This window comes from Nannospalax galili, unplaced genomic scaffold (assembly GCF_000622305.1).
Source record: "Nannospalax galili isolate Female #2095 unplaced genomic scaffold, S.galili_v1.0 scaffold498, whole genome shotgun sequence".
Classification (NCBI taxonomy): domain Eukaryota; kingdom Metazoa; phylum Chordata; class Mammalia; order Rodentia; family Spalacidae; genus Nannospalax; species Nannospalax galili.
The window spans coordinates 122,200-132,459 of NW_008342032.1; the positions used below are offsets into that span (position 1 = coordinate 122,200).

Sequence of the window (10,260 nt, forward strand, 5' to 3'; positions counted from 1 at the left end):
TTAGAAGAAGCATTTCATTACAGCTTTAACATACTCAATAACAGTTTCCAGAGCAAAGATAGATCTCTTTCAAAAGTGGCTATGAAATTTTTAGGTTCATACTTTTAAAACACTCTCCTAATGGGTTTCAAGGCATCTAGATCTTTGTATTTTGGATCAATACCCTCATTTTCTGATTGAGACAGCCAAGATAAAGGGCAATTGCTTGGCCATTCTGACTACAGGTTCAGTATTTCTTGAATTTGACAATATGACCTTGAGCAAGCTCATCCCATGGTATCAATAATGTAGACTTTATTTAGCTAAAACAAGGAAATGCTGCTTATGCCAGGATTAAAAATAAAATGCATACAGCAAGGAAGATTTCCTTACTGATTATCGAACTAGGAAATTAGCCAGTTTTTAAAAACAACCAGAGTGGCACATTTGTAACTGAAACATTCTGCCTCTGATGGCCCCATGGGTGAGGTGGTATTCTGGGCTGTGAAGACTTAGACTATGCACAGCATACTGAGACAAGCTTCTCAGCTGCGCCTAGGCAGTCTCCCCAGCAATTTTCCATTGAGCTATGTGAGTTGTAACTGAAAATTTATATAATGACTTCTGAGTAAAGTCTTTAGAAGAACAAGCTGCTCGGCCCTTTGCTTTGTTTTATCCATTTATGTTAGCATTATGAGGGATTTCTAGGTTTTTTCTTACCTTTTCTCTTTTTGTTTTTCTTTTCTCTTTTTGTCTTTTCTTTTTTTTTGTCTTTTTGAGAGTCTCCCTGCAGCCCCAGTTGGCCTGGAACTCGCTATTGTAGACCAGGCTGGCCTTGAACTCATAGAGATTCACCTGCCTCTGCCTCCTAAGTGCTGGGATTAAAGGCATAAGAAGACTTCCTTTCTAAAGAAACCACTTGTGGGTGTTTTTTTTTTTTTTGCTAAATAAATACATAAATGCAGCTACAGTGGGCCTAGATAATCTGGCATGTCATTCCTTGTGCCAGACAGAGGCAGTGGGCAGATGTAGACTGAGCCAAGCTCATGCCTGGGCTTGCTGGGCCTCTGATGGCACATTGGATAGGGATTGCATTTGAACCCTTTGCTTAACTCAGCAACATGAATCATTTCAGCTGTATGTGGAGTTTGCCTCTCATACCATACCTGTTTGGGCCTGGAGCCAAGGGCAAGTGTGGAATGGAAGAGCATACACTGCTCTGCACTCCTCCCCACCCCTCAGCATACTTCTTAGCTAGCTGCTGCTACTGTCACCTGCTTATGAGATTTCCCCAGCCATCCACACAGATCAGGCTCCTTGCCTACATTTTCTGAGTTCTCTGTATGTTTCATGAAGTTAAGTCAAACAATAACTCAGGTAGATGAAAACTCTTGCAATTTCTGTCTTCTCTGTGAGATCTTGTGGGAACTCTGTGAAGGCCAAACTCATTTGCTTTGTAATTGCTGCAGCCCAAGGACTCAGCCTGTCCCCGAGTACTTCTGTAACACTCCTGGGACTGGGTTGAGCAAAACACCGAGATTTTTAAAGTGTTCCTTGTTCTAGGTCACCTTTGAGTGAATCAAGGCTCTCATATTTCCAGGCTCAGAGACAGCCACAGACAGAAATCTGTGAGGTTACTGTGGAGGGTAAGACTAGAGACTGTATCACCTGGTGGTATCACCTGGTGGTTATGTATGAGCTTACTAAAAGTGCCACCTCCAGGCTGAAGTGTGACCTTGATAGTTTATTTAACCTCTCCAAGTTTTGATTTCTTCATGTTACACTGGAAGAATAATGTGGGCTATGCTGTCGCTGTAAGGCCCTTGAAGCATCTTACCCTGTATATGTGGAAGCAACATTCTCTTTTTAACTTTTAAATGTCATAATGGTCTCTGATATCTGCTTTCTCAGAATCCAGCCCTCTCTGGCAAGAAGAGTAGCCTAAACATCAAGGAGAAAGAAAGGATTCCAGGAAGATGTCAGAATTTTATACAAAAGATGCTGAAGTCAGGCATATAATATGTAGAGCCACCTGGAGGTCAGGTACAAATACAGTCACCTCTGCTGGGTGTTCCCTTACCCCATGCTTCCTTTTATGATCCTCTCTGCCTCCCTCCAGAGTGAAATAATTTTCCTACATTCAGCCAACTGTAAACTCAAGTAATTGTGATGCAAAGCTGACTGAAGACAGTCTCTGGTGGCATGGGAGGGCAGGGGAAAGCAAAAGAGCAGTTTGGCAGTGTTCCCTCAGGACAGTCAGGTCACCCCCTTTCCTGCCTGGAGACTGAAATGTGAATACAATTGCCTGGACAGTGGCAAGGGCCACATGTGGTTTGGGGCACTCTGGTTTTGTATGACGTGGGATTGACGTACTGTATACTAGTTGTGTGTCCAAGGACATGTTCTTCTCTCTAAAATTCCTTCATCAAAGTAGTAAGAATGATGTAAATGGCCCAGCACATCCTGACTGCATGGTGAGCTCTGTAATACAGTGTCCTGTAGACAGCATATGTTATGCCTGTGTCTTTGTGCCTGTGATTAGATAGTGTAATGCTCCCACTTATCTGTGGGTCATGCACTCTAGTAACTCCAGTGGATGCTTGAAACTGGATACCTCTGAACTTTATGGCTTCAATGTTTCTTTCTAAACCTAGATATATATGGTAAAGTTTAATTACTAAATTAGGGGCAACAGTCATAATCAAATAGAAGTGTGATACCAATGTACTTTAATAAAATGGCCAGCATTGCTACTCTTGTGCTGTAGGGCTGTTAAATTAAGGGAGTCTTAAACACAACTACTGCTGCACTACAACATATCTGCATTTGAGACAGCTACTGACCAAGTGGTTACTGGGCAACAGTGAACACAGTGTGGATATGCTGGACAGACTGGTGATTCATATTCTAGGTGAATGGAAGAGGACAGCTAGAGGTTCTTATTATGCTACTTGGAGTGCTGCACGATTTAAAACTTACACATTGTTTACTTCTGGAATTTTCCCTTTAATAGTTCTGAACTGTGGCTGACTGCACATAATTGAAGCTATAGGAATTAACACTGCAGAGTAACAGGAAACTGTAGTTACTTCGTTTATCCATTGCGTTTTACTGTGTGAACCCTGTGTCAGCTTCAGCTCAGGCTACTACAGGCACTGCAGTGAATGGCATGGGCCACACTGATGCCTCCTTGTTGCTCAGTGATCCCAGTGACTGTCCCCGGCTGTGGAGGGAGCAGTATTGTGTGAGAGATGAGCCCCGGTGATGCAGGGACTTGCATTCACTCAGGAGGGCCAGGTCACTCCTTTCCCTTCATGGAGACTGAAATGTGAATACAGTCCCCCGGACAGTGCAAGAGCCACACACCTTTCCGGTTGCTTCCTATGGACATGCCAAGTGCTGTGCTCTATGTCCTGCATGAATCATCACTGAATCCTTAGGATTCTGATTATTATTTTTCACAAATGAGGAAGCCAGGGTTACAAGGATTAAGTAATTGCCTGTGGTAAAACAGATGGTGAGACATAAAGACAGGATTCCTAGAGCTTATGACTGAGTCCCCACCCACTCAGAGGACTTGTTAGGCTTTGGGATAGCTTGTGACTGAGTCCCCACCCACTCAGAGGACTTGTTAGGCTTTGGGATTGCAGTGTTGTCCCTGATAGAAGAGTATCTGACAATCTGCATGCTAGATTCTGCTGTTCAGATCCGTGGGATATGTGCTCTGGGGTCAAATCTCCCCGTATTTCCTCATTGAAAGATAGGCATTTTCCCCTCTTGCTGGTATGTGCTTGCTTGTCCTTTCACCGTCTGCCATGGGATGACACAGCAAAAAAGGCCATCTGAGCTCCTCAGCCTTCGACTTCTGAGTCTTGAATAAGAAGTTGCAAATCTCTATCTCTGGTTTAAATTGCCATTACAATATAAAAGAGACAAAAATAGTATTTTTTTCTTTGTTTTGTTTCTGTTTTTGTTTTTTGAGATAGAGTCTCACTATAAAGCCCTGTTTAGTCTGGAACTCACTATGTAGACTGAGTGTTGGGGTTAAAGTCATGTGCCACCATGCCTGGCTAATTTTTGGAGTTCTTTTGGAGGCCAACTTTTCAAGTTAGAATTAGATAGAATATATAACTTCACTTTGTAGTACCTTCTTTCGGATAAATGAAAACTGATTCTTTTTTGTTTGGTTTTTGTCTTTGTGGGACTGGAGACCAAACTCAGGGCCTCACATATGCCAGGTTGTGTTATACTACTGGACTACACCCCAACCTCTAAATCCATTTTTTTTTTATGGGGGTGTGGGGTTTGAGACAGAAGCGCCTTGTAGCCCTGACTGTTCTAGAACTCACTATGTAGACTAGGCTGGTCTCCCCGAGTGCTGGGATTAAAGGTATGTGCCACCACACCTGGCCCCAAATCCATTCTTAGTAATTCTTGAAAAGGAGGCCTTACGATCTCCTAGGCTTGTTAGATGCTGACCAGGGATGTCTGGGTGACCTCGCCCTAGGCCTTTTAGGCATCGCGCTCTTCTTTTGGCCGGCTTGCAGAAGCAGATGGTTGGTCTTAACTCCTTTTAGATTTGAACAAGGGCTTAGATGGGCTCATTCAGAACAGCCAAAGAAGCGTCTCAGAAGCAAGTCCTTCCAGGCCAGGCTCTGTGTTTGGAGTTCCTGATTCTCCAGGTCAGGGCCAAGGCCAGTAACTTGTCTGTTTTATAATCACAAGGGTGATTTCGACATGTAGCCAGTTTTGGCATACACTGCTTGGCTTTCTATGAACTCGATGGAGATAAACCTGATATTTGTGTGCATACCTCTTTTCTGCCACTTTACTTTTTGATGATTTTTTTTCTTTAGAATATGGATTAAAAGCAAGGAGTTTGAAATGAAGCAGGCTTGGATTCTAGTGTTAGTGCAGTCCTGGCTAAGTACTCTAGGGCCAGTGCTTAAATTGTTTTCTCCAGATGTAAGTTACCTCATCTTTGAAATGGGTGTGAAAATGCAAGCCATATAGGACATGATGCCTGGCACATAATTGGTATCTGGTTTGACTAATATAAACAATAGTGTCCCAAATCCCAACTGCAGATGCTTGTTTGGTTCTTACATGGTAGGATTGTTTCATGAAGCAATTAGGCTCCAAGGTTTTGGAAGACTTAAAGCCTGTCTTAGGGCTTGTTGTACCATCCTCTGGACATTGGATTTGTCCAGAGTGGAGGTCTACTTGAGCTCTGTGAATTGACTGGGAGGTATAACCTGAGGGGCAACTCTGGCTTTGCATTATTCTGTGGGAATGCTGTGTGCACCATATGCAAACTCCTTCTTGCCATTTTGTCTAAACCTGGCACTGCAGAGGGATGCACATCCCTTTGGTGGGATACAAAGGTTCTTTCCATACTAGCAAGGAGCCAGGCTATCCCTTGATTTCTGTGGCCAGTGAATTTAGGCTGTCAGCCTAAGGAGAGCCTTCCTGGGTAAGGTAAAGACCCAGTATAATGGACTTACCTGAGGAATTAGCTTTAAAAGTCAGAATTCTGAGCCTCATCCTGGAAGCTCCTGGGAGTGATCCCAGGGGGCTGAATGATTTCAGAGACATTTGATAGATAATCATGTTTAGGAACCCCTTGGTAAACTCTGAATAAATGATTGTATACAGAAAATGTATTCATTTCATAAAGGCGCTTGGGATTGTGTGTGTGTGTGTGTGTGTGTGTGTGTGTGTGTGCATGTGTGACATGCAGAGATTTGCCATAATCTTGATAATAGTCATGTCACTCCTGGTCTTGCTGTTCCTTAGGGAGACTGTCAGGAGTGCTGGAAGCTAGGCCCAGGAGCTGCAGTGCCAGCCTCAGAAGCCTTGTGAGGCCAGGGATCCCTTCCTTAGCCACATTGTATCTCAGAGTCCTTATTTGAAGAATGGGGTGAAAGCCACTTACTTCTTGTTGATCTCTGGTGGCTTTAACAAGTGACCACTAACATGCCTTCAAAGCACTCAGCTTTGTTAATCCTATAGTTCTAAGATAGAAGTCTTGTAGTCAAAATGCCGGAAGGGCAGTGCTCCTTATGGAGGCTCTGGGGAGGGCTGCTTCTCTGTGTTTCCACCTTTCTGAGGCTGTTTGCCTTGCTTGGCTGGTGGGTCGTTGCACCATCTTCAAAGTCAGCGTTGTATACCTTTGAATTTCTTTCATTCCAACCTTTTCGACTTCCTTTCTGTAAGGACCCTGGTTGAGTCTACTTGAATAATCCCTGCTGATTTCCCCATCTCAAGGTCCTTAATCATACTGACAAAGTCCATTTGGCCGTGTAATTTGATATATGCTCCTATTTTGGGAATTAGGATGTGGTCATCTTGGGTGGGGGTGGGTTATCCTATCTACAGCAACTCAGAGAGCTGTTAAGTACTTTATCTGAGCTAATGCTTATAAAGTGCTTTGCACAGTACCTAACACACAGTCAACCACCTATATTGCTGATTATGTTACCGGGGCTGAGCAGTACCACTAAGTTTATCTTTCTTCATAATGCACATGTTCTAACAACATTTTAATACATTTACATATTTATTATCAGGAACTACCATTTCTTGAGCTTTTCCATTTATCGGTCACTGCTGCATGATCCCCACTTTGAAAAGCGGCATCCAGACTTTAGAGAAGTTGAATAAATCCTAGGAGGTTTTATAGCTAATGAGAACTAAGGTCTTTTTCTTGCTGACACCCTCAAGTTTGGCCTCCTTCCTACTTACTCTTGGTTTTATTACTTCCCTAGACCTCAGCTGGTTTCCCACAGCATTTTAGAGTGAAGTAGTCCCATGCAGACTCATGCCTTGGGAGGCAGGAGGAACTTCCCTACCTACCATCTGTCTTCCTCTTGTGCAACTACAATCAGTGTTGGGGGCTAGGTTCCACTGGGGTTTGCCTCATCAGACGGACAACATGGCAGTGCAGTGCTTGGGGCTGCTGCTCCTAGCCTGCATGGTGCCAGCCATTTAGGTGACCCTTATCTGCTCTTGGCCAGAAAATTAGTCTTTAGCCTTTTTCCTTAGCTCTCAGAAGAAAGAACTTCAGTAACTATTGTTATCACACTGTTTATACTTTATTTCAAACTTTTAATGATTATTTATTTGTTTGTTTGTTTGTTTATTTGAGACAGGGTCTCACTATGTAGCCCCAGCTGGCCTGGAACGTCACTGTGTAGACCAGGCTAGCCTCAAGCTCATGGAGAATCACTGGCCTTTTGCCTCCTTAGTGCTGGGGTTTTAATGATTTTTTTTTTTCCTTAATTTCCTAAGATGAACTAGAATCTTCTGCCCTGAAGGCAAAGTTGCCATATCAGTGCCTTGTATGTAGAACTTTCCCAGTAAATGTAGTCTTGCTAATGTAAATTAGTACTTAACAAAAATATAAAATTACAATTTAACAAATGTAAAAAGTTGCTGAAATAACATTTGGAGGTAAAGAAGCACAGGTAGCAGTTTAGGTACTGGCGGTTCACTTTCTAGTCTTTCTCCAAGGTAGTGTTGGCTCTTGTTTCTGTTCTCTGCTAAATAAGAATTTCTTAACGAGTGACTTCATGGTCCCATGTAAACACCTTGAGCTCAGGTTTTTTTTTCTTCGTCTAAATCTTTGTGGGCTTTTTTTTTTTTTTTGCAATTTCAGTGTCTCAGGAGCTGATGAATAGAAGATTTATAGACACACATTTATGAATTCATATGCTTTTTTCTATGTGGGTATCTTTTTTAAAAAATTGAAAGTTTTTTTTTGGTGAAGTTCATACATGAGTACAATGTGTTATTTTTTAAAAAATATTTTATTCTTTTTATTTTATGTGTCTGAGTGCATTGCCTGCATGCATGTGAGTGCACCTGTGTCGTGCAAGGCCATGGAGGTCAGAAGAGGGCTTCGGATTCCCCTGGAACTGGAGTTAAGGACAGTTTGTAGCCACCATGTGGGTGCTGGGATTTGAACCTGGGTCCTCTGCAAGAGCAGTCAGTGCTCTTAACCACTGAGCCATCTCTCCAGCACTGAGTGTTTTCATCCTATCTACCCTCCTTCCTCTAACTCCTCCCATGTCAGTTCCTCATCCCCCTCTGCCCTCCTTCCTCCAACTCCTCCCATGTCAGTTCCTCATCCCCCTCTGCCCTCCTTCCTCCAACTCCTCCCATGTCAGTTCCTCATCCCCCTCTGCCCTCCTTCCTCCAACTCCTCCCATGTCAGTTCCTCATCCCCCTCTGCCCTCCTTCCTCCAACTCCTCCCATGTCAGTTCCTCATCCCCCTCTGCCCTCCTTCCTCCAACTCCTCCCATGTCAGTTCCTCATCCCCCTCTGCCCTCCTTCCTCCAACTCCTCCCATGTCAGTTCCTCATCCCCCTCTGCCCTCCTTCCTCCAACTCCTCCCATGTCAGTTCCTCATCCCCCTCTGCCCTCCTTCCTCCAACTCTTCCCATGTCAGTTCCTCATCCCCCTCTCAAATTCATGTCTTCTTTTATAGGACTTTCTTACACAACTTTACATTTTTATTAGATTTTTCTTTTTTTAGAGCAGTTTTAGGATCACTACCAATTGAGCAGAAGCAGAGTTGAGTAACCGAAGACTTCCACATTTTGGTAGTTATGAATAAAGCTTCTATAAGCATAAATATAGAGATTCCCATATGTCTTTTGCCCTATATTTTGATACTTATGAATAAAGCTTCTATAAGCACCGATGTATAGAGAGTCCCCATATTCCTTTTGCCCTATACATGCATAGGTGCCTCTTTCATGAACACCCCTCACTGTGTAATTGATAAGCTTGCATTGACACATCTAGACTTTATGCTTAGTTACTTGCGAATGTTAGAAATGATGAACACTCATGGGCATTTCTCCCATCAAAGGATGAGAGTTTCTATTGCTTTTCTTCTTGTTCAGCAGTTGCTGTTACCTATGCTTTAGGTTTAGCTGTTGCAGTGGGTGTACAGTTTTGGCTTGTTGTGTCGTGTACCACCTCTTCCTTAGTTCACTTTGTTTGGGATCATTGTGAGCAAATTATAGAAACATTTGCAAGTCCCTTAAGATCTATATTAGTTACTTTCTATTGCTGTGATAAAAACACTGACTAAAAACAGCTTGGAAAGTTCCTTGAGGCAGGAACTCAGGGCAGGAACCTGGAGGCAGGAGCTAAAGCACAGACCATGGAGGTATGCTGCTTACTGGCTTGCTCCTCTAGCCAACGCTCACACAGGGGTGGTACCACCCACAGTGGGCTGGGCCCTCCCACATCACTCAACAATCAAAAAAATGTTCCATAGGTCAATTCGAAAGGGGAAATTCCTCAGTTGAAGTTCCCTCTATCCAGGTGTGCCACGTTGACAACTGAAGCTTTCCAGTACAAGACCTATTAAGTTTTTGATGGTTAAGTCAATATTTTGTTAGCAGACATGGGAAAATAGTCCAGTTTTGATGATACCTTGTCAGTACCAGTTTTAAAAAACTGTCACAGATGTTTTTCAGATATATATTGCTACCTCAATACTTCAATTTGTTTCTTTTTTTTTAAAATTTGCTTTGACACCTTTAACAGTTGTCTACTGAGAAAGACATCATGTTTGTTTTAAAGGTTGGGGCTAATACCTTGTAAACATGAATGTTTTTCAGGTCCCAAACCACTTGTATATCTTCAGCATGGCCTTCTGGCAGATTCTAGTAATTGGGTCACAAACCTTGCCAACAGCAGCCTGGGCTTCATTCTGGCTGATGCTGGTTTTGATGTGTGGATGGGGAACAGCAGGGGAAACACCTGGTCTCGGAAACACAAGACTCTCTCCATAGACCAAGATGAGTTCTGGGCTTTCAGGTATGTTGCAATCAATTAACATGTCGGTCTCTTTCCTTAGCATCCTTAAGGCCAGCACATGAGAATTTAACCAAAGAGGCAAATTCAGAAATAATTTTGAAATTGTATGAAAGGGAAGACTGATATCTTTTGAAAAGCTGTAAACCTTTTCAAGAATTTAATAACTAGAGTGAAAGTAAGTTTAAGTAGATGATTACATAAAGGATTAGAGTCAGTTAGGAATTCTTGTTATTTTAGCATTCCTGGTGTTGTGGGAGCTCCTAGGTAAGTATATGGCAATCTTCTTCTACCATCCATAACACACATACTCTGATGTTTTTCTTCTTTCCAGAAATAATCTTCTCCCTATTTCCTCGTCCTCCTCCTCTTCCTCCTCCTCTCTCTGTATATCTGTTTTCTCTCTGTCTCTCTCTGTCTCTCTCTCTCTGTCTCTCTCTCTCTGTCTC

The 10,260-nt window shown here is 42.8% G+C and overlaps 1 protein-coding gene across 1 annotated transcript in view; it reads left to right on the top strand.

Moving 5' to 3' along the window:
* The window catches only part of Lipa (lipase A, lysosomal acid type), a 35,780-nt gene that overhangs the window by 9,320 nt on the left and 16,200 nt on the right, over window positions 1-10,260 (top strand). Inside the window, exon 4 of the mRNA XM_008837839.3 lies at window positions 9,616-9,814. Within this exon, the coding sequence (XP_008836061.1) occupies window positions 9,616-9,814 (199 nt within the window). The remainder of the gene's footprint in view (window positions 1-9,615; window positions 9,815-10,260) is intronic.